General features: G+C 37.3%; 1 protein-coding gene across 1 annotated transcript in view; it reads left to right on the forward strand.

Moving 5' to 3' along the window:
* CNTN1 (contactin 1) overlaps positions 1-25257 on the forward strand; it is a 134530-nt gene that overhangs the window by 65115 nt on the left and 44158 nt on the right. The window contains exons 4-13 of the mRNA XM_030446668.1: positions 1622-1794; positions 3181-3276; positions 4207-4413; positions 6751-6847; positions 7002-7183; positions 8294-8418; positions 10396-10513; positions 12085-12235; positions 12723-12850; positions 15252-15427. Coding sequence (XP_030302528.1) covers positions 1622-1794; positions 3181-3276; positions 4207-4413; positions 6751-6847; positions 7002-7183; positions 8294-8418; positions 10396-10513; positions 12085-12235; positions 12723-12850; positions 15252-15427 — 1453 coding nt within the window. The remainder of the gene's footprint in view (positions 1-1621; positions 1795-3180; positions 3277-4206; positions 4414-6750; positions 6848-7001; positions 7184-8293; positions 8419-10395; positions 10514-12084; positions 12236-12722; positions 12851-15251; positions 15428-25257) is intronic.

A 25257-nucleotide genomic window follows, 5' to 3' on the forward strand; every position in this document is an offset into this window, starting at 1 on the left:
ACCTTTTCCTGTAGAATCTCCTACCATCTTTAGAGATTTCATTGGTCTGCTGGGGTTCTAGAATTCCACAGATTTCATCAAACTTCTCTTTCTATAGCCTTCCTTCAGAAATAACCCTTGGATTGCTCCTAATTCATCTGTAGATATTTTTATATGTATATTCTTGCAGTTTTACATATCAGCTGGAAGAAACTCAGACCTGCCTTGAAAAAAGAGAAGAGGAATAATAGATAACTAGAAATTTTATTAATACACCTTTCCAAACTACAAGGCAGTTTATAGGAAAAACAGATTCATTTCCAGCTTAGTAGAGAGACAAGTTTTTTTTTTAAATTCAGTGCATCCCATTGGATGTCATGAGGCATCTTACTCTGCTTTTTCATGTATGTGGAACACCATTCATGTGAGAAGTCCAGCTGAACCTGGTGAGAACTGCCTGTGTGCATGGAGCTCCTCACAAACACAGCTTCTGGGGAATAGAGCAGCTGCCATTTAAGAGGCAAGGTCTGAGAAAGCAGATCTCCAGAGTTCCTGATGTGCCCTCACTTGGGTATCCTTGTTGAGGTTAATTTTTTAAACTACAGAGTAGGGTTTTTTACAAATGAACATAAATTATACTTTACTCAGAGAAAAAAAAATATTTATAATGGAAATATGATTGTGGTTTGATTTTAAATTAATAAATTCAGAAGAAAAAATTTAATGTGTTTTTTTAATTCTTACTCCTCAGTCACACGTTTTATGCAATATTATCCTAATCTATTTCATTGCAGCATAAGGTATCCTCACGAGTTATTCCTAGGTATTTCTCAACAGGAGATTTATTATTTGTTGTACAGACATACAATATACCTCACAAGACTGAAGTGATATTCTAAAACCTAAATTCTATTTACTTCATCTTGAAAATCCGGAAAATTCTGTATTCATTTTTAATTATTTGTTTTTAAATACCACTTATACTACTGTTTCTTTCTATGATGATTGCAATTCCAGTTTCCAAAGTATTCTGTGTATTTCAGTACATCTGCAGTAAGGACAGAACACATAGGGTATGCTCTTTCATTTTCAAGCACTAATACCTGTCTTCCCCTTGCTAAAAAAAAAAAAAGGAAAAAAAAAAGATATTTATACTGAGCTGATATTAAGATCTTTAAATGTATTTGGTCGCATCTTCCCTGTTCTTGAGGAGGAAGCGTGCTGTTCCTTTCAACGAAGGTTGTGGGCTCCCTCTTGTGGGCACAATAGTAGAACCATGGTTATGAGTCGGGGGTACTGGTACCACTGCTTGGTAAGCAGCTTTGTTGGAGTCATTAGAAGTCAGTAAGGGCCATTGAGTTCCTCTCGTCATCATTGAAGTGAAAATTACATTTACTCAGCGACCGGGCTGCCAGGTTTTATAGTAATTACTGTCAGCAGACTGAAACTGCAACTTTTGGAAGACCTATAAAGTTCATCAAATTATGCCTCTTGCTTAAGAAAAAACAGTGTATATATAAAAGCATATGACTAACTTCCTGTATAGTTTATTTTAATATTTTAGTTATTTTTCAAATATGAAAATTTACCAGGTTTGTTTTCCTGATCCAAATCTTATGTCTGGTTTTTGTTTTTTTAATAGGTGGAAGCTCAACAACTGGGATATTGATTTAACCAAGGAGCGCTACAGTATGGTGGGAGGCAGACTTGTTATCAATAATCCAGAGAAATCAAGGGATGCTGGAAAATACGTCTGTGTAGTGTCAAATATCTTTGGAACTGTCAGAAGCAGTGAAGCCACTCTGAGCTTTGGATGTAAGCTGGTATTTACATCAAAATGTTGAAACATGGTTAGCTTGAAATGCCTGATGTTTTACACTGCAGTGTCCCCTGATAAAATGTATTATAGCTGTATTACTCTGTAAAAGCAATACCTCAAGTGCCTTAGTCTGCAGAGATGAACACAAAATACCTTTTGTAAGCATTTTTGATTCTTTAGCATTCAGCTGACATGACAACCCTCCTAGTAAATATTAAATTCTTAATTGAAGAGACTTATGGAGCCAGATCTTGAGGTAATAATGTCCAGACTCTCTTTAAATGATGGTAGAACTTGAAGGGAAATAGTCACAAGAAAGATGCAAATGGGGGCATATGATGATGAGGCTCTGCTGCTGGTGCAAACACAGCTGGTGTACCTGCAGGAGGAAAGCCTGGCATTCCTAGGCTATGATGACCCTTCTGGGGAACATTTCTGTCAGATTCAGACATGCATGAACTGGTCTTGGGAATACATGCATATCCACACACCTGCACTCTCAATAAATACAAACATTGTAAAGAACTGATATGCTGCATAAAGAGTAATGTAGCGTTTCACAAAGTGAAGACAGAATCTGAGATTTTTATTTTGCCTTAAAATGCTTTTTTCCTGGGTATATTTTTTCATCAGAGGACAAAAAAAAAGGAATCCACTCTTATCTGGTGACCATTCACAAAGTTCTGTGTGTCCCTTACTCTGATGTTAAGTGCTTAGTGCCCCTCTTGTTTTTCAGCAGCCTCCATGAGCAGAATTCAATCCTTACAGTATAAGATCAGAGATTATGTGAAAAGTTCTCATTTTTGCCAGTATTTGGACTGTGGGACCACATAGAGTGGGAGATGTCTCTGCCCATGAAAGAGCATTGGAACTTGAGGATCTTTAAGGTCCCTTCCAACCCAAACCAGTCTATGATGCTATCAAGGAAACTCCAACTGTAATGAGGTGATGAATCACATAATGATTGATCTACTCTTAGTGTTTTATACAGTATATTTTCTGGAATGAATAAATTATAAGGTTGGTATTTCCTACTAATGGAGAAAGCATCAAGATTCAGTTTAAAGGATATTCAATATTTATTTTTTACCTAAAGCAGGCATCAGTGGTTCCAGTCCTGAACGACTAGGGGGATAAAATCTACAAATAGCTGTAGCTATGTCAAGTTGAACTGATACACATAATAGGTGAAAAAGTACAACCAAAACAGTCCTGAGACACCAACTGGCAGATTGCATGAACGTAACACTAATAATTAGTGTACTGAACAATTACACTGAGCAGAACATTAGTATGTAATAGTTAAGTGATAATAGGGCAAGATGATGAAGAATAGAAACTAAAAATCCCACAGTATTCCTTCCCTTCCCTTTTTTAACTAGATCTGGATCCCTTTCCACCCGAGGAACGCTATGAGGTTAAGGTGCGAGAAGGTGTTGGAGCAGTGCTTCTTTGTGAGCCTCCTTACCACTACCCAGGTAATACAGCTCAAAGTGTTTCATTTTCAACTACTTGAGAGAGCAAGACAGAATAATTATTTTTTTTTTTTAAAAATCTATTAAGTTTACTTAAACAGTAGCTTTCTGTAGCTTGATAATCCCTATTTAGGTTAGGTTTCCATATTGAATATATACTTGTAGTTGTTCATATGTAAAGGATAAGGTTAGTAAACAGTTTTTTATTTTAAAAATAGCATGACTCAAACTAATCTGGATGATTTAGGGGAGGTTTGCCTACTACTCAAAAGACTTGAGTACCTATCACTGTGTCACTACTGCACTGGCCTTCCTACTGGCCAGGACCCAGCTCCATTCCACCTAACAAAGTCACCACAACACAAATTACAGTGGTGAGGTGATTTATGCTCTGGAAGTGCCATTCTCTGAGCAGTAACTGCTGAAGAGCTCTGCAGGGATCATGTCCTCAAGCATCTGAAGTTCCATCATAAGGGCTGAATTTGGCTGTTAGCATCTCTTTAACCTCATAAAATGGGATAATGTTTTAGCTTTTACACTCTAGCTGCAACACTGGCAAGGCCTCCCCAACCTCTCAGTTGGGCCAGGGCAAGACCCTGCTGCCCATCTCCTTCCACCCCACCCCAGTTCCTGTGGGAAGGCTGTGCCCATGGGGATCCATGCAAACTGTATCCATGTGGACTGATCCATGTGGACTGTAGCTGGGTCCACAGTAATCTGCACTCCTGGCAGCAGTTCCCCAATGTTCAGTGTAGGTGACTCCTGAAACGTGTACATTCTCTCTGACAGAGCTGCCTCTCCCAAAGGAAAGATCTGGATAGGAAGAAACTAGAAATCAGCGTGAAGTGATTTATATGCAGACAGCAGTCCGTGGCTTAAGTAGCTAGTAGTACTTTTTTTTTTTAATATTGACTAGAAAATATTTTCCTCCAGATGATCTCAGTTACCGCTGGCTGCTAAATGAGTTCCCGGTGTTCATTGCTTTGGACAAGCGACGCTTCGTGTCCCAGACGAACGGCAATCTTTACATTGCAAATGTGGAAGCATCAGATAAGGGCAATTATTCATGTTTTGTGTCCAGCCCTTCAATAACTAAGAGTGTATTCAGTAAATTTATTCCACTCATCCCACAGGCAGACCGTAAGTATTTGTTGGAAATACTGTGTACATGCAATATTCTAAGCGTATTTTAATTTTGCTTAGTCATAACTAGATTCAGGTCTCTGAGGATAATTATATGGCAAGTTATAGTGGCTACTGCACAATGTTATTTTGTTTCCATGCGCAGAGGTCCAAATCAGTACCATCCTTGGTGAAATCTCTGTGAAGGAAATCTCCCTTGCTGGGTTAGGAACTGGCTGGAGGGCCGGGCCCAGAGAGTGGTGCTGAACGGGGCTGCATCCAGTTGGCGGCTGCTCACCAGTGGTGTCCCCCAGGGATCAGTGTTGGGCCCAGTTCTGTTTAATATCTTCGTTGATGATTTAGATGAGGGGATTGAGTCCATCATCAGCAAATTCGCAGATGACACTAAGCTGGAGGGGAGTGTGGATCAGCTGGAAGGCAGGAGGGCTCTGCAGAGGGACCTGGACAGACTGGAGAGTTGGGCTGATTCCAATGGGATGAGGTTCAACACGGCCAAGTGCTGGGTCCTGCACTTTGGCCACAACAACCCCATGGGGAGCTCCAGGCTGGGCACAGAGTGGCTGAGAGCAGCCAGGCAGAAAGGGACCTGGGAGTCTGGATCGACAGGAAGCTGAACATGAGCCAGCAGTGTGCCCAGGTGGCCAAGAAGGCCAATGGCATCCTGGCCTGGATCAGGAGCAGCGTGGCCAGCAGGTCCAGGGAAGTGATTCTGCCCCTGTACTCAGTGCTGGTGAGGCCACACCTTGAGTTCTGTGTCCAGTTCTGGGCCCCTCAGTTCAGGAAGGAGTTTGAGGTGCTGGAGCCAGGTCCAGAGAAGAGCAAGGAGGCTGTGAAGGGATCCAGCACAAATCCTGTGAGGAAGGGCTGAGGGAGCTGGGGGTGTTCAGCCTGGAGAAGAGGAGGCTCAGGGGAGACCTCATCACTCTCTACAACTCCCTGAAAGGAGGGTGTAGCCAGGTGGGGGTTGGTCTCTTTTGCCAGGCAACTCTCAGCACGACAAGAGGGCATGGTCTTAAGTTGTGCCAGGGGAGGTTTAGGTTGGATCTTAGAAAGAATTTCTTTACGGAGACGGTGATCAGGCATTGGAATGGGCTGCCCAGGGAAGTAGTGGATTCTCCATCCCTGGAGATATTTAAAAAGAGACTGGATGTGGCACTCAGTGCCATGGTCTGATAACTGCAGTGGTAGTGGATCAAGGGTTGGATTTGATGATCTCTGAGGTCCCTTCCAACCCAGCCAATTCTATGATTCTATGATTCATTCACAAATTTTCTTTCGTATTGTTGAGAACATTGTTCTCACCCCGAGAATCCGTATATCTTTTATGTAATAAGCCCCTTTATTCATCCCAAAATCCTTAACAACTTCTCTGATCTTGGCCTTTGTTCAAAGGGATATGACTATGAAGCAGAAACTTTATTTAAAAGTTGATAAACACCTTGAGAAATTGTTGGGTTGGTTTTCTTTTCTCCCTAGGAAATCCCCTATGAACATGGAAAATCCTTTTCCACTGTTGAAATTTCCTATCCAACAGTGGCCTAAGGGCTTTGTGTCTCATGGCCAGTCACCTAGGACACCCATGTGACTTTATGTCACTGAATTTTTCTCTACCATTTCTTCATGAAAACTGCATGTTTTCCAAATGGTAACCAAGTCCTTTTTTGGCATTTTAGGCTGTCAGTCACTAGAGCCTCATAAATCCATCACCAGGATTTCAGTGCCCCTTTTATCTGTTAAATTTCCCATATTACAGTGAAGAACTGTGACTGAATTTGGGTGATTACAAATCAGTGATCTTTATCTAAATTTTCCACGGCCAGTACTCACACTGAGATCTTCATCTAGAAGAACTGAAAGAGGAGTCCTGCAGGGATCACCATTAGGTAGATTTTATTACATTTACATCCCTGTAGCCTCGTTAAAGTGTAGATTTGCTGGCTCTGTCTCCTTCATACTCCTACTAAGATAATGTTGAGCGTAAATTCACAGTAATTCAAAATACTCCTTCCAGTAAAAGCATCTGTGGAAAATAGAGACTCAGACTTGTCTACCCACACGTGCAGTACATCATCACAGTTCAAGTGAAGTAAGTAAGCCTATATTAAAGCATTGTGCTGTAAATAATGTTAGGCATAACCATCTCAGTGAAAAATAACTCATTGCTGAGTAAAACAGTTCTGCTGTATTATTAAAAGTTCAGTGCTAAATCAGACATTGTGGATGGCCAGGCTATTTATTCATCATGAAGAATTGTAAGAACAGTTTTTTTGAACTGTTGGAAGTTTTTATAGCTATATTTCTGCCCTGCCTTTTCTGAGAATCTCTTCATTTTAGGTGCAAAAGTATATCCTGCTGATATCAAAGTGAAGTTCAAGGACACGTATGCTCTCCTGGGGCAAAATGTGACACTGGAGTGTTTTGCTCTTGGGAAGTAAGTATGTTTTAAAGTTACTGTAGAGCACTGCTTGCTTTCATATTCCAGGGAATGAAAATACATGTTTCATCATCAAACACATTTTTGTAGTCTACACTTTAACAGCCAGTTCTTGAACATGCTGATTTGTACTTTATTGTACCTTTTCAAGTCCGGTTCCTGAACTCAGGTGGAGTAAATACCTTGAACCCATGCCAGCCACTGCTGAGATAAGCATGTCTGGTGCAGTTCTTAAGATCTTCAACATTCAGTATGAAGATGAAGGACTTTATGAGTGTGAAGCTGAAAACTATAAAGGAAAAGATAAACATCAAGCAAGAGTTTATGTACAAGGTGGGTAGAACAGTTTTATTCTTCATGATCTATGTTGCTTTTACTTATGTTGGAAGGATCTTTGTTCTCACACTTGATGTCAGTTCTGGCTCATTGCATCATCCTGACATGCTGCTGTTCAAGTTACCAGAGCAAAATGAAAATCATGCACTGAATGGCAGGAATAACATTTGTGTATTAATTGAACACCTATTCAATTTGTCTGGCTATGGTAGCACTATATACACCTTGGCAGCAATTCCCATTAGTATTAATATAATTATGCATAATGGAAACTAAATACATTTAGAGTACTTGAAGTGAAAGAGAAGCCAGGAACAAAAAAATAACATTAGATATGTTAATACTCCCTTGTTTCCTCATTCCATTTGTCTCTTCTGTCTTTGCTTTCTTACTAGCTGAAGTTAATTCTTTATTCCTTTGGCGTTTGTCCCTTTTCTCTTATGCCACTGGTTAAATGACAGAACCAATACTATATTTTACTGCTCATATTGTAATAATCCCAAATAATTTGGCTCCTCGGCAGAGACTTCTGTCTCTTTTAATTGACTGTATGGACCATTTCTTGGGTTTAGATCCTCAGCTAACTTAAGCAGGAATAATTAAAAATTGGTGTGGGAAGGTTGTGACAGATTGTTATAAGCAAAGTTAATAAATAAATTTGTTTCCTTTGCAAAAGCTGGGATATTTTCAATATTAATTTCCAAAATGTATTCTCTAGACCAACAGAATATTTTTCTTGGAGACTCTTTCAGTGCATACATCACTTTGCACAATTCTATGTAATAACTATAATTTTTTTTTTAGGGCTTTTTGCTACTTTTTCAGATTAGCAAAAGCAGTAGCATCCTGTATCTTTGGATATTCATGGTGCATTATTTCAATTACATATTTTCTTCTCATAAAAAATAGTTTGAAGTTATTATGAGTCCAAGTGGTAAGACAAAAACATCATAGTTCTTTCTTGTGCTGATACATTTCTGCATTATCATTGTTACTTTATGTGGCCTGTGAAGTATCATGGAAAAAAGCCTGGAATTAAGAGATTGTAATGCTAATTAAATACATACTTGCTATATTTACAAGGTATCGTGGTTTTTTATTCTTCAGCCTCTCCTGAGTGGGTGGAACATATCAATGACACAGAGAAGGATATAGGCAGTGACCTGTACTGGCCTTGTGTAGCTACAGGCAAACCTATTCCAACAATTAGATGGTTGAAGAATGGTGTCTCAGTGAGTATATTGCCACAGTCAATGCATAATTGATTGGTTAGCTGATGGAAACAGGTTTTTTTTTGAAGCATGCATTATTAAAAGGTTAAAGAAAATTAATTCTAGAGATACAAATATTTGATGATTCCACTTGCATTAGGTATTAAAATCTATTTTTTACACTTTTACCTCGGTCTTGTCTTCTGTTTTGAAATGCATTGCTTTGAAATGCTATTTAATATTCAGGTCTGAGTTATAAGCTTGCCTTTTTACCACATGTTGAGGAGGTGGTTACCCTTTTTTTCTCAAGGCCTCTGTAAGTAAAGGCTATTTCCTTTCCCATGGATAAAAAAATGAATGTGATCATCTCTCTAAAAAGAATCTTTTTACCATAGAAGACACAAGTGTATCTAAAACTGTAAGAAAAAATCTAGCCAGTAGAGACAAGAGAAAACAGAATAATTTTTAAATGATCAATGATGCTCCTACATCATTTACTTTTTCATCTTTTTCTAGCCATATAATATGGCATTAATTCCATTATTTTAAGTGATGTGAAGTTTAAATGAATACCATTTGATGATTACAGTTTATTGCATTGGCTGCTCTGTTTAAACTAAGTTGATTTTCTGTCCAGGCATTTCAACAGTGTATTTAATATCCATTACTTATACTGTATGATGAGCCGTTAAAGAACAAAGAGTATAGAGGAGGGCACAATGTAAGGCTGCATCTGTTGAGCTGGGGTGACACTGATCTTGGCAAGCCAACAAAAACCAGACAATGAGGCAGCATTGTTTTATCTTAGGGAAAATGCAGGAGGTTGGAAGTAGAACAGGGATATCACCATCTGCCATATGGAGATAGCTTAAACCAGAAAAAACAATGCTGTTTTCTAGCTTCTGGAGCTATTAGAAAAAAAGTGATTTAGCCACTGAATTGCTTGACAGTCCCCACTGAGCTTGGCTTTCAGTGACAAGATCTGAATGTTGGGCTGCTAAAGCAGTGGGTAATTCTCCAGCAGTGCACGAGAAGATTATGTGTTAATGGTACAAGATGATTTCCAAAAGAAAAAGAGGAAAAATATTTAAATTACCTTGAGAGCATAGTTTGTTTCTAAATCTGATAATTTTTAATTAGGTATTTCACTTAGCAGAAAACAAAGATTTCTTGTAGACAATCTGATTTAATGTTTTTCAGTAAAAAATACAGGAAATATGATCCCTTTAATCTATTCTTTGTTTCAGATAAAAAGTATTCTTTATTCTTCCACTACTTCATGCACTCCAGTTGACTCATATACAAAGTTAAAAGCTATTCAGCCTCATTTTTACAAGAAAAGAGAATTTATTAGCATGATAGTTTAAAAAACTGTTGACATTTATTTGTGATTTCCAAAATATTTCATACTTTGTGAATTTTTATATACAGTTGTGGGTTTTTTTTTTTAATCATCAAGTACTTCATTTTGATTTATCAAATTTCCTTTTTATATTAAAACAAAGTGATTGAAAATAGCTCATACTACCTCCCAGAAGAATCTTCTGAAAAATTATCTCATTGGGCTTTGCTTTGACCTTTTGTTGTTGTAAAACAATGTACATATAACATACTGAAGTCTGAGCATGGTGAAACAAAGCTTATGTACATAAAATGAATGTAATTTCTTGTTGCTTCTTTCTGAATCAGTAGTGTTTGCATTGGTATGGTAACAGTGGACTGAAGAATAGATGTTTCTAGTACTTCTCAGCTATGATTTTTTCCAGAAAAAAATATCAAGCAGCCCAAAAATTTCCTTTAAAAAATGGTGAACGCATCATTACAAAGACTGGAATGTCGTGTGGATAAAAGACACTCTTATTGATGCCTCAGTGTTGTGTGAGGGACTCTGTTGGGAACACCCATAAAAACAAAATGAAGAAATGTGTATGGGTGTGGATACTTCAGCATGTGCAATCTATATGTATATCCTGATGTTTTATTGATTCTTTGTTTCAGTTTCGGAAAGGTGAACTAAGGATGCAAAGTCTGACCTTTGACGATGCCGGCATGTACCAGTGCATAGCTGAAAACACACATGGAATTATTTATGCAAATGCTGAGCTGAAGATTGTGGGTCAGTGGGATTATTTGCTCTATTTATTATTTCACATTTGAGTAAGATAGCAGTCATATTTGTATTGTTTGGTAACAGATTTCTGTGAAGATAAAGGTAAGAACCCTCTCTGAATCTCAGTGAGGTGGGGTTTATTCAAGCCCCTACATGGGTTTGAGAAAACCTGTTACTAGTTTATGGGGAATGTTTATTTCTGTTTATTTCAGTTTATCTCTGATGTTTGCTCACTGCTCTTACCACTCAGAGGAACTGGTGGAGAAATCATATGAAGTGCCTAGAGTTGCTGTCTACCCTCTCAAGCTTACAAAACTCTTGAGAAGTGCTGGGGGTTTTATGTTACCCTATGCTCCCTCTACTGTGGGGCAAAATATTCTTATTTAGAAACCATGTTTTCAGTCACCAGGCCTTTGAAGTTATTCCTCTTCACTCCTCTTTGCTTCTAGCCTCAACTCATTACAACCAGCTGCAATTAGCTGTTAATTCATTGTGTTATCCTGAGTAGCATCCTCTTGCAAGTTTGCCTTTCAGATCCAGCTCAGGCTTAAAACAATTTCTGACGTTATCAGTGATGTCATCAGAGCAGGTGCACAGGCTGTATGCACAGGTGTATGCACAGGTGCACAGGCTGTATGACGTGGCTTTCACAGGCAATTTCTTTGCAGTAGTTTCCCTGGGTACTCTCCATCTCCAGTCTTTCCCAAGAGCTAAACAATTCTTGACTTCCCCAACCCATTGCACAGAAGTGCTTCATCTTTCAGTCTTTTCTTCCTTTACTATGTACTCAGTAGTAGCCTGGATTACCCTGAGACAAGCACTTTTTACATGCACATTTTCAAAATTCAGTGGTAAGAAGTGGATGTTCAGAGGTTTTCTCTTTATTGCTAGACTTAACTAACAACCCTATTCCCTCAAGCTGTGCATATGCTGGCTGGCATGATTAAAAATGATGGTATGCCAAAATGCAAATGATCAATAGCAGTTTTTCTTTGGTTACAAATAAAGAGAAAATTAGTAAGCAATGGTCTGACCTCACATGCATGAATGTGGTGCTTGCTACAGTCATGTCTCTTTACTCTTGTACATCTGAGTACACCTAAGGCCAGACAAATGGAAAACTACGAAGACAAAGAAGAAACCTTAGAGTTGCTAGAGGGCAGTTAAAACCACTGAAAAGTAACCCAACAATTATTTGAAAGTATGATCGAGTTGGGCTCTAGGAATCTAAATTTTATTAGAATGGATCAAAAAGCCTTTGAAAGGGAGAATCTTTCTATTGATTTCTGGGGACTTTGATCTTGTTAGATTAAACTTTGATGGAGGTTCAGAAATCATCAGATAAAAAACCTCTAGTGTAACACAGCACAGGACTATGTAATGATTTTTCCTGTTTCTTTTAGATCACCATCTATGTGTCATCACATCTCTGCACCACTGATATTTTCTTACTAGTCTGAATAACAGACATTTACATACAATTCAGTAGTTCCTTCCTTTACCTTCATGCTGAAAAAAAAAAAAAGTATTTGCAGAAAAATCACTAACACGAGTACTTGTGTTTATTTTGCTTTCAGCTTCACCTCCTACTTTTGAACTGAACCCTATGAAGAAGAAAATCCTAGCAGCTAAAGGGGGCCGTGTAATCATTGAATGCAAGCCTAAAGCTGCTCCTAAACCAAAATTCTCCTGGAGCAAAGGAACAGAGTTGCTTGTAAATGGGAGCCGGTTAGTATTGACTGCCAGTGGACACCGAATTTTAAAAATTGTTCCTTATGTTTATCTTGTTGATTAGTTTTCACTTTTGCAGATTTCAGGGGCAGTAGAATTTGTAATTTCAGGAAAATTATATGTCAAAATGTTGCTTGCATTGCTGAGCCAAATAGCTAACAGGGCATCCAACTTTAACCATTCTTTTTGATGCAGTTCACATTTCAGAACTGAATCAAAAAACTATAAGAAGTGTAAGAAAAGTATTTGAATTACTTCAAGTGGCTAAAAGTACATTCTCTTGCAACAATGTGAGGCATCTAATCTTGCCACAATCTATTAAAATACTTTTGACTGTAGCAGTGTTTATAAATGCGGTAGCTAGAGAAGAGCTTCCAAGAGATGTTTGGGATTTTATTTCATTTAACTACAATCCTTACTGAAAGACCTACTTTCTAAAATAAATAGCTAATTTCTCTTGTTGTATTTTTTGCACTCTCAATAGCATACGTATATGGGATGATGGGAGCCTGGAAATTATCAATATCACAAAGCTGGATGAAGGTCGCTACACCTGTTTTGCTGAAAATAACCGTGGAAAAGCTAACAGCACTGGTGTCCTAGAAATGACAGGTAAACCTCTGGATTCCATTACTTCCTTTTAATTGGAAACCCTTAACTAAAAATCACTCTTTTTTTCCAGCACTGCACTATTTTTGCAAGCCAGTTTATATCTTTTCTTTCTAATTTAATTGCTCATTAAACAATGAATTGATGCTTTTAAAGCATATTGCTTCGTAGAAACTGTGTGTACTTGCACCAGTTCTCTGACTGTATCTTCATTTTCATAGCTGATTTTTGTAAGAGCTTATTAAATCAGATTCATTAAACTGACATATTTTGATGCATTCTCTCAATTTCATAGCTTAGCACTAAGGTGCAGGATGGGAGCCATGATTCAGAGAAATGGGATTCTTAGTCACCTTCCTTCTTTTCTTTATTTTTTCTTTTGTTGGCGTAAACAAGTCTGAGAGAGAATTGCACATAAAGAAATATGCATTAAATTGGTGAGACAGAGCATATACTCATGATTCTTTGTTAAAATGTCTTCCTTTATAAGTATTAATATTTACTGATTTAATACTGATATGCTTAATTGCTTATTTTAAATCTTAAGTCAAATAAATAAATAACTGTGACAAGAGAGATGACATTCATGAACAGCTCTGTCTGTCAAGTATTACTGACAGTGGAAGAGTCATTTATCAAATACATTTTTTAATGTCTGTTCCAGAACTTATGCTGGATGTGACAGCTCACTGCCAAAATACTGTTGTGCTAATGTAAGAATTTATCTGAATAATCTGGTCATATGAAGGCATTTCTCTGGCTGATTTATACCAAGTTTATTGTACCAAATGGATTGTAAGACTTTCTTTTGATTAATGAGATTTGTTCAATGTTACCAGTTATTTTTTATATACTTCTGCGGTGTGATATGCCTTAATATTACCCTCAGGCATTTTGATTATTTTGAAAGGTTATGTAAATAAATTTCCAGCCCCTCAATAGTCATATCATACCTTCTAAAATCAGTAAGAACATTTACATAATCAGTCTCCACAGTGAAACACATAAGGCATAAGTTTATAAACCAGGTGTAAAGAATTTTAAAATTTTTGAGAATTCTGCTCTGATTATACTAAAAAAAGAAAAGACTAAGAGAACCTTCCTGCATCACAGCAGAAACAGCAGGGTCAGATGACATATTTCAGTTGTTTTCACATAGTGGACAATTAGGGAGGTTGACAAGCATTGCTTTGAAAATGGGTTTCCCAAGCACACTGTGTGGCCCATAAAACTTCACAGACTACATGACTAGAGGAAATTAAAAAGTTAAATCTGAATCTGACAGGTACTTTAAAATGTTTTTTTCCCGCATGGTGTATGTTGACTGCCTCGGGACCACTCTTTCTTCCACTTCTTAGACTGGTAGAGCACTTTAGGTAAATATTTAGAAAATGACTGGTGGCAGAACCAAATGCTGAATGTACAGACACAGTGCTAGAATGGAGCAGGTGGCCTAAACTTGTCTGTAGCTAAGACTTTAGAGATCAGGTGTTACCAGGTTGCCCAAATGCACTATAGGATAGCTCCATAGCCAGTAGTTGCGCCATTCCCATATGGCACAATTAAGCAGGTTTTAGGTTACTAGAAAAGAGTCCAGAGGAGGGCTTCTCTCCAAGGCAGATGGACAAGAAATGTTTGTTTTATTGAGGATTTTTTATTGTCCGTGCTTTTTGTCTTCTGATAATGTTTGAAGAAGAATTAATAGGTTTCAGTGATTCAGTCTCTTCCACAACAGTATTGCTAATTTGCTATGTGATTTTGATGCATATACCAAGTTCTCTAGCAAGTGTCATGAGATCTTTTCCTTTTTTTTGTTTGTTTCTGTAATAATAAGGGACATTTCCAGGGGATAGATAGCTTTCTTGTTTTTGTTGTATCATTTTCTTTTCCTTTCCACATGTAGCTATTTGCATAGTTTGCTATGCATCCATTATATTGTTTCTCAGTAGCTAAATTAAGATCTTGGTCCCTGCAATGCTCTACTGGATATCTGACTAAGCCTGACAACTGAGAAGAACTTTCCATGCATTAAAAATACAGGTTTTAAAGCAAAGGCATATTATAATTAAAACAAGAGATGCAACACAAATCACACAAGGTTAATAATGTCTTCTTTCCACCTGAGATGTACTCAATGAATAAAAATAGCTTTGAATAGTAATGTGATTCAGAGACTGAAAGAGCCATTTCCAAAGGACAGCCAAACAGAACTTCAGCATTTCAAATGTAAGAGGTTTCCTTTGTTCTCTCAGTTTGGTCCTTTGAAATGTAGCTGCATGAATAACATGTAAACTATGGTCTAAGGGAATGGTTTAATGTATAATCAAACAGTTATGGAGCTGAGGTTACATTTGGAAAAACATTTATTTACTGGAATTTTCTGTGTTTACTGTTAACTTCACAGAAGCTACAAAGATTACTTTAGCTCCATTGAATGTGGATGTCACCGTTGGAGAGAATGCCACCATGCAATGCATTGCATCCCATGATCCCACATTAGACCTGACATTTATTTGGTCTCTAAATGGCTTTGTAATAGATTTTGAGAAGGAGCACGAACATTATGAAAGGAATGTTATGGTAAGATACTACAGATCCTTATCTAATATGTGAAAGCTTAGTTTTCTTTATTGTGAATAGCTGTCTTTTCTGTTTTGCTTTTTCTGTTGTGTTGGTGTAGGCTAAGAACATAAAATAAAATTACAATTTAGAAGCCTTACAGGCCTGTAGAAACTTGCAGGTAGATAGATACCTCAAGTCAGAGACCTAAATTGACGTATTTTGGTGCCTCAGTTAAATGGCATGCTGATTAATAGTGAACACAACTGGTAAGAAGGTAGCCCAATCATAAACAGGCTTCAAATTTTCTCAAAAAATATATGCATATGCATTCACTTTTACTTACCCGTGTTATTCTCATCACCATTTCTGGAATTTGGCACGACACCCAGCCAGCTGGTGGGTAGGAGTCAAATAGTCTGTAAACACTGAGTAAGAAGAGTTTGTGTGAAGTCTAAACAAGTTAATACAAAGACACTCATTTTGGCTCAGAGAAAGAGGAATCATAGATCTGTGTTTGCATGTATCTGTTTGCATCTTTTAACAGTCTTCTATCAGGCTTATTGAAAATGAAGACTTTGAGTAGAAATCCCTCCTCATTGTGTCTAATCATGTGCTAATTTTACTGATATCCAACAACAAATGCAGAGTGGTTGCTCACGTGTGTATATATTTATGTTGCTGTTCTGGGTTTAAATGATTCAAAAACCTCAAATTTAGGTACTTTTTTGTGTGTGCTTCTAAGAGGAACTGTGGATGTGGACAGCAAAAGGTTGCCTTTAGTGGCAGTTTTAGGTTCAAAATAATGTACCATGCAGCCATGCCTCCTGGGGAGTCTTTCTCCTAGGCTGGCAATGTTATTTGATTTTCCTTGGAGCAAGAGATTCTTTTTCTCTCTTTTCCAATATCTGTTTATCAGTATATGAGAAAGCGTTTCAAGCATAGCTATTTTAGTCTAATTTGGAAAAAAACAGTCCTTTGAAGAGTCAGAGTTGCCTCAGTGAGCTGATTTGCTGAGTTGTAAATGTCTCTAAGAAGTCTCACTGCTCTCTTTCAGTGAGAACAAGTCCTTGTCCACCCGTAGAAGTACCCTAAGATCTGTTGAAACACAAAGACATAAACTTTTCTGCAATAAACCTCATGAAAGTCTACGTTCAAACTCAAGTTACTTGCAAGTTACTAAGCAATTTGCAGTGTATTTTGTGTTGAGTCAGGAAATATAAAACATGTAAATCTATCCTACAGTAGCAACATTCAAAACAATTCTTGCATGTGGCACTTTGTTGAAGTGCTCATTTTTTAACTCCAAATTAACTTAGCCCAACTCAGTCTTTACAGACCTTCTATAGTCTGTAGAGAGAGAGAGAGAGAAAGAGGTGGTTTTCTTCATATGGGCACTGACTTTTCTGCTGGAAGATTTAATTTTTCAAGAATTAATATAGATACTCAGTAGGATTAAAAAGTAGCTGAAGAGTTAGTGACTAATTCTTAATTCATTTAGGCAGTTAAATTTAAGTAGGTTAGAGTGAAACATCAATTAATTTATCTGTCAGTGTGTAACTCCATCTTCCCGAGGGATATTTCTTGGTTTGTTGAGTTCATTTGATACTTGGATCAATACTGAAATTATTGAAACAGGACCAGCTTCTTGGTTTGCATTCCTGACCCTTTTTTCTGGACTTTAAAATGCAGAGCAAGGGGAGATAATCTCTGCTGCTCTTCCACAGGCAGCTCAGTGTTCCTCATTGGGGACAGAGGGACAGTAGGATTTGAATTGCAATTTGTGTGTGTTCAGTGATTCAGCACGTAAAAAATAACAAATGCAGAATGTTTAACCAATTCAACAACTCCAATACAGAGGTTTATATAGAATGGAATTAAGAGGAATATGCACTTTCAATATTTGTGTTCCATCCATTTGTTATCCTGTGCTCTCATTAAGGGGTTTTCTCCATCCTATGCAAACAAAGGGATTTTCTAATCCCTCTCTCTTCCAAGTCTCTGGCAGTTCTGAGCTCCAGTCACTGGGTGGCAGGTTTGGTTTGCTGAGGCTTTCTCTGCTGCAAAGGTGTGAGCTGCTCAGCATTTGATATTGGCATCCAAGCTGTGGAATGCTGCCACCCAACCCCTTGCAAACATAAAAGAAAAAACTGTTCCATCATGCATGTTAAAATTACTGGATTTGTGATGCGTGTGCCCTGTGCTGTTGATGGAGAATCCTCATCTGTGTTTCCGAGAATGTCTCTCAATGTATGTGATAATGCAGATCAACAGCTGCAGGATTTCAGTTCTCAGAATAATGCTAATATTGTTGCCACAATGGAATGCTAATGGAATTCATGTAAATACATGCATAAGTTTTATTTCTTTAAATGGGAGCTTTAGTATCTCCATCATTTGCTGAAGGCAAAACAAATTTGCACTATATTAGTACTAAAACTCATTTATCAAAATAACATTTGTCAGTACTGCTTTAATTTCTTGTGGTGTTAGTATTTAAAAAACAAAAATATATATACTAATTGGTTAGCTCTCAAAGAGTCAAATGAAGTCTTCAGAACCTTATAATTAAATTAATTGCTTTTGACTTTATGTATGGTTGTTCCTCTGATTATTTGATTGAGGAACTAAACATTAACACTTCCTTTCAAGTCTTGTAGGGATACAGAACTTCAAGTAATCTGGAAAACTGTAATGTTCAGTCATTTTTTAGTTGTGGATCTGTTTTTGTAAGGTATGTTAGAAGACTGAAAAGCTTACTTTTAATAGATTTTTTAAAAAATATATTCCTTTACGTTTATTACAAAAAATTCTCTTTAACATGTGAAGGTGTGCAGCTTTTTTTTTTTTTATATGTACTTTTGGAGCCACACAGTCCATTTGTATAGATAATCAGGAAGAGGAACCCCATAATTTAACCAGTTCAAGTCAGAAAACTGTGCATACATTTAGGAAGAGGCTTAATATGTAGGCTGTAATAGACTTAGTCACATATAGGCTGCATACATTTTAAAATAGTTTCCATTCCATAATTATTCCTGTATTTGCTACGTTGTTTATTAGTTGTATTATAAAATACCAGTAAACTCTGACATTTTTCTCCCCATTTTATCTTGAATAAGTTAAATTCAATTGTCGAACAAGTGTTCAGGAGCTTGTCTGGCTTTCAAATTTCCTTTTATAAGATTTAAAAGAAGGAGGAAGGGATGATGGAAAAAGACATAAAGCCAGACAATGAGTTTTTACAGAGACAATTGACTTGTTGCTTGCTCACATTTTCTCATAATAGCAGTGAGATTACAGGAAGGAACTGTATTTGGTGCCTGAGATCCTTCCACACCTATCAAAATGCACAACTGTATCACCCTAAAATTTAGCATCTGCATCATTTAAAGTACCTTGCTGAAGTGCTTTGTAAGTTCTGTTCTTGAGGTACTATCCTTATTTTTACATCAGAGAGCTGTAAGGCTTCATGTTGTTCCGTGATGATAATTTATCAGTGGAGCCCCACTCGAGATACTGAGTTCCCCTCTCCTCTACAACAAGATAAAGCCAAGAAAAAACAGAATGCCAAAAATGTTAGGTGCAAAATTGGAGTGATCAAGACTATTTATAAGAGAAGCTTGTAGGTCATTGCATAATTTAAAAAAAAAATAAAAAATATTTTTTCTTAATTTGAAAATTTTGGAATTCTTGGGGGTTTTTTGTTTGGGTTTTTTGAGGGTTCTTTTTGATTTTTTGTTGTTGTTTTGATTTTTGGTTTTGTTTGTGTGTGAGGCAAAGATTTTTGGTTTCTTTGTTTGTATTGTTTTGAAATTTACATCTTGTATTTCAAAAATGTTGAGGTGTAGAAAGCAGTCATTCCATTCCTACTGTAAAAGGAGAAGAATGAAAGATGCATGACCCCAAACCCTCTGCTCACTTCTCAGTGAATAAGTTAATGAATAGTTTGAAGCATCTGATGCATTAGGAGAGCCCAAAGGTGCTGGGATTTTTTAACCTCCAGAAGAGAAAGGTCAGGGGGATCTTGTCAAGAGGTATAAACACCTGGTGAGAGGGAACTAAAGAAGCTGGAGCCAGATTTTTCTTATTAGCACCCAGTAAGTGGCCAAGATATGATGGGCAGCAACTGAAAAACAGGAAATTCTAATTAAACATAAGGAAAACTTTTTCATTGTGAAGGTGGTCAGACGTTAAAATAGGTTGCCTAGAGAAGCCATGGATTCTCCCTGCAAAAAGTTATTCAAAATATTTGGACAAAAGAAGGCCCTGAGCAACCTCTTCCAGTTGATCCTGCTTTGAGCAAGGAGATTGGACAAGACACAGCCTGAGATCCTTCTGATTTCTGGTTTGTTGTGTGATTTTTTATATATACTTATGTAAAAAAAAAAAAATGTATAAAAGGCAGTATTGAGCGTTGAAAGAAGATGGTGATAGCATTGAGCTCAAGACAATACATTTAAATTCTGGAGCACAGTTATTTCTCTAACGTGATATCAGCACTTTTCACCACAAAGAGAAGCTCCAGTGTTTGAAATGAGTTTGAAAGGAGTTAAGGTATTGGACCAAAGCTTGGTACTGGCAAGAATGAGGTAATTTTAGAAACGATACCATGGGATTTTATGCTTTGTTCTTTCTAATTTTCATCAAAATAAGAATCTTTGCACCGAGAGTTGGCAAATCATATTGTATTAACATTTAGGAATTATTTACTTTTCCAGCAGCCCTAATGATGGAATCTTTTTACAAAATTTGGTAGGGATGCTTTCCCCAGGAGTTCACAGGCCAAAAAAAAGTGGATAACATCCCACCCAGCTAAAAAGCTCTCAGAAAATAAGGAGCATTGTTCATTATGGTGCTTATACACCTCAATGTCATGACTGCTATGGAGCAGGAATTGAGACCTGCTGAGCTCACGTATTCCTGGGATGGCCACCTTTGTGTTATGTCCCTGAAAATGTGAACACTGCTCAGGCTCTATTTAGCTTTGAAGTCACTTCTGAATCCAGGTTTTCTGTGCATAATTAGCTCTGGTGTCTCTGCAACCATCATACAGTTAATTTACAATACTGTAGACTGTATTAGACTGTATTGCCAACAGCTTTTGGGTTTTTTTTCCTTATGCAAATATAATTTATCTTACTTTATAACTCACAGAAAGCTTTGCAGTCTCATAGGACCACACTCATAAAATTCTAGAGGTGGGTGGCCAGACAATAACTTTAGGTTAAAGTATAATGCATGTGGAAGGGCCTGTTTCTTCACTTTATCTCCTAAAGGTGGAATGGATACCAAGATCCATACTACACATGTCTACAGTAAGTGAAATGAATTCTATGTTGGAGACAGTGCTTGCCAAAAAAAAGTTTTCCAAAAGTGGTTGATGGTTTTGCAAACTGCAGTGAAAAAGTTGGGCTGTAAAAATCCTATTAGAGGAGTATAGCTTAGTACCTACTTGTTTTTTTCTAAATTACTATAATTTGCAGTCCCTTGGCTGGACATGGCAGACAAAGATGTGCATGCTCATAATTTGACAAATTCCTGAGCAGACACTTAGGTTTTGTGTCTAAGTCTCTCCCTGCACATTCCACAGTTTTCTACAGCAGAAAAAATACCAGGATTTTAACTGTAATTTTTCCTCACTGCTTTCCCTGGTAATCTTTCTTGTAGACTGTGGAGTCTGGCTACAGCTATAGGACAGGAAGTGAATGGAAAGTTCAGGAGGAGAAAAGAAGAACTGGAGAAAAAAATTTAGATAGGAAAATTCAGATATGCACTGACATGGAAGAAGACTCTATATGGCTTGAGAAGAAGAGTTTGTGTCTGTATTGGAAGAAAACCTGGGTGACAGCTGTAGGGAACTCATTCAGTGCAGTTTGTTGAGGGGTCAGGTGATGGCTCATGAGGCACAGACACCCAAATCAACTGGGCTACTGTAGGTTTTTTTCTAGAGAAGTGTCCCAGGACTCTCCGCAGGCACTGTTTTCAATACATTGCTTTCAGTGCCTTGGTATATTAGGGAGACACTTCAGGCCTGAGTGAGTTGGAATTCACATATTTTGTCTAGCTTTGGGATAAAATTCAGTGGCAAGGGCCTAATAGTAAAGTAGTGAGCTTGGAATGAGATGGATGGAGTCAGTGGTTAAGTGGAAGGAGGGGAAGGAAAGCAGAAGACATAGAGCTGAGGGTGAAACCAATGAGCAATTAACTCCGAAGCCTTTGAGGAAACCTATTATTAATCCACTGTGCTATTTCCAGCATGAAGAAATGTAGTCTATTTAAAGGATCAAGACATGCCAATTTCTGTAGTGGAATTAAAAAAAAAAATACCCTGCAAAATCAGTTGGCTGTAACCTTGTGTGCTTTTGAGATTTCACAAAATATCAAAATCTGTGTACCAGCACTAGTGAGGTAGCAGGAGCTGTGAAAGCCAGGTGTGGTCACTACTCAGAGGACTGTAGTTTGCAGTGTATTGTGAAATTTTGATATCAGCCATGTAGTTGTGAGCCATGAATACATACGAACAAGTACCTAAAGTTTTTCTGCTGTTGGAAATGAAATAACAAGGCATATTACCACAGGGATGCTAGTACAAAACATAGTTTCCTCAGTCATCCTCAACACTATGCTGAATGTGGAAGAATAATATATTTGTTGGAAATATTTCCCAGTCCACATTTCAAGGGTAGAATTAGCACTGTACTTCCTTTACATATAAATATAGTTCAGTGAAGGAAAAGATTCTTCAGTGGGAATGACTCTTTGTCATTATCCTGCTGGTTTATTTTATTTACCCTTAACTTCTATGCCAGCTATGGTTTACTGAAAAAAAAGTGAGGTAAGATCTCCTGTGGATAGGTTTGAGATAATAGAACTACACTGTAGTCCCCATCTCATCTCTGATCTCAATATCAGGAAGACAGGTGTGATCACATTTACATGAACAGTCATCAACAGCTGTTGGTTTCTCTGTTCTTCTTGTATACACTACAAAGCAGATCCTCTCCTGGCAGGAATAGAGTAATTCACATGAAGTTAATATTTTTAGGTACAGTAATAGAAAAAGATGCTTTAAATTGTTGTCAGGTTTTGGAAAAGCTCATCTCGTCACCACATCTCATCTCTTCCACATTTCTGATTATCAATTCTGCTTTCTTAGCTCCACTGGGTATTAAATACCTCTGAAGCTCAGGTTTCTAATTTTCAAACCTGAATTTAAAAAATTAAAAAATAAGTAAAAAAAAAAGACTGACTCTGCTTACCAGGTTCTTCTATTTCTGCTAAGTGAGGTTTATTATTACAAAGGGCTTGTAAGCTTCATACTAACATTAATTTTCTTGTCTCTGATGGTCCAAGAGAAGTGGATGCTGCTTTCAGTCAAAATTCCTCCAAATTATTTTTGATTGCACAGGAGCATTTTCTGCTGGCTCCTAGCAATTAGGTGCCCTGGCAAAAGTGACAGTCAAAAGAGAACAGTGAATCTTTGAGATGGGTCATACAATGCTATTTTTGACATCACTATTAAAGCATAAATATAGGGCTGATATGATCAAAGTCTTTTGCTTGAAATGTGGTAAATAACTGAGTGGTGAACCACAGTTACCCTTGGAACATCCCTGAGTGCTGCTATCACAATTTCCAGTCTGTGATTCATTTTTTTTTTCTGAGTTAAGGAAGGCATTTTTGAATGCAGCCAAGCCGAGGTTTTTGAATAAAAACATACAGTGCATTCATATCTAATTTGTGGACAGAATCTGCTGATGCCCATGCTCTTTATGTGCTTTGTAAGCTCTTCTTTTGCCACCAAGAACGTAGGCTGCTTCTGAGGTATGGAAAGCTTCTTCACCAATTGCATAAAACCTTGGTCCAGGAGAGCTTCTGAGTCAACAAGATCATACTGTATCTCTGTGTTGTTGATTTTTACATTATGCTTCATTTTCCCCTCTGTTTTTCATCAGTTAGCTTTGAAGATCAAGTTACCATAAAAAAAATTAATCTTAGAGCAAATATATGGGTATAGCATTAATAACTGTAATAAAGTATTTTAATTAAGGTGCTTACTTAGGAATTAGTAAGTGCTAAGATTATTACAAACTTGTAATAATTTATTATTGAAGCAATAATATTATGGGAATTACAATTTTAGGCAGTTTTCCTAAACCTTATTGGATTGGACAACCTTTGCCTATGTTTATTTTCAGCTCAAAGTGCAAGCAGTGATCAGAGCTCCACAGGCAGTATGGTTCTTCCTGAGATGACATTTAGTGTTAATGAACTAAAGATTTATACACAGCACTAAAATAGAGAGTGGTGTATCTCTTTTATTAAAACAAAAAACAAAACAAAGCAAAACAACAAGAACAAAGTAAGGAAACCCCAGCAAGTGAAAAATCCAGGAGTCTGAAATTCTGTAGAGACTGCTGTAATTTTTGGAGGGCAGGCAGAGGAGCAGGTAGCCATCCTTTCTGCTCCCACAGAAGTACTGATACTCCCACTGCTTTTTCTTCCTGAAAGCTGTAGACAGCATTGCTTAGCCCACTGTGGCTCACATGGGGTTAGTCAGGCAGCCAGTGCTCATTTTTGCAGTATTCCTCCCAGCTTTTCAGAGGATGCTGTCTTTGAAGGCAGCCCCACTGAAGTGCTCATGAATAAACTGGGGGCAGGGGGGAACATGTACAATAATGCCACTGTCCCAGACTCATCTCATGCCTGTATCCTAAATGCAATAAAATAAAATTAAAAACCCTGTCATATTTGTCTAGAGTGAAAGGTGTATATATATAAATATATCCAGAGTGAATATATATATGTGTCAAGATGGACATAGTTAATTAATAACTGAAAGAGAAAGGATCAGAAATACATCAAGAAAAAGGGATTGTCCAGTTATCCAGCTAATCTGTTTGAACATTGCTAATAGCATTTGTGTTGCCAAGAATTTAAAAAAGAAACCCACATTTCTTTCTGACCCTACCTAGCAATCATCTGAAGTGTTGGTAGCCAGAATCAAGCAGTTACTTTCATGTGTGCTTGATTCTTCTTTTAACCAATCAATGTTTACTTCAGTAATTTCTTAAAGATGTGAATTCTTATGTTGGATTTAAAAAATACTGTTAACAGACTTCAGTTTCTACTGAAATTTTATGCCAGCCAATTTTGAAGCTGGCATCCAAAATCCTCACTGGAGTTTGGAAAGGAAAAGGATAGTTTTATCTGGCTATTTTAATCTCCCCTAAATATAGATTCTCAACTGGCATTCTAGATTCAGACCATTTGGAAAAGATTTAACCTTGTATTTTCCTCCTCCTTTACATTTAGGAATATAAACTGGATGACATAACTTTATTTCGTTTCTTCAGAATGTCTAAATGCAGAGACACTAATGACAGCCCATAATAATTGAGCTTGTGTTGAAAGCATTTGCTGTTCCCTAGAACTTTCCATAATGATGACACTAGTTCTTATGCCTAAATATTTTGCATTTTCTGTATTACAAACAATTTTGCATCTGAATCCCTTTTGCTCCTGCCTGTGAAGGTTTCAGGATTGCAGTGAGTTGTCTCAGTGTTTGTTGTTTTTTTTAAAAAAATTACAGTTGTGAACAATCTGGACTGAATTAGGGAGTCTGAATGTTACCTCTTTTACTATAGTGTGGAATAAAACCATCTGTTAATATTTTATAACATTTCAGCTTCCATGAAAGATATCAGATATATTTTGGAGATAATGTTGTGGGTTTTTCTGAAATACCTTTAAGACTAATACATGTATAACCCTATGATTTAATGTAGGTATCCTTTTCTAGAATAAAACCACAGGAAAGATAAGCAAAATATTTCAAGTGTGTTATT

The sequence above is a fragment of the Calypte anna genome, chromosome 1 (assembly GCF_003957555.1).
Source record: "Calypte anna isolate BGI_N300 chromosome 1, bCalAnn1_v1.p, whole genome shotgun sequence".
In the NCBI taxonomy this organism is placed as follows: Eukaryota; Metazoa; Chordata; class Aves; order Apodiformes; family Trochilidae; genus Calypte; species Calypte anna.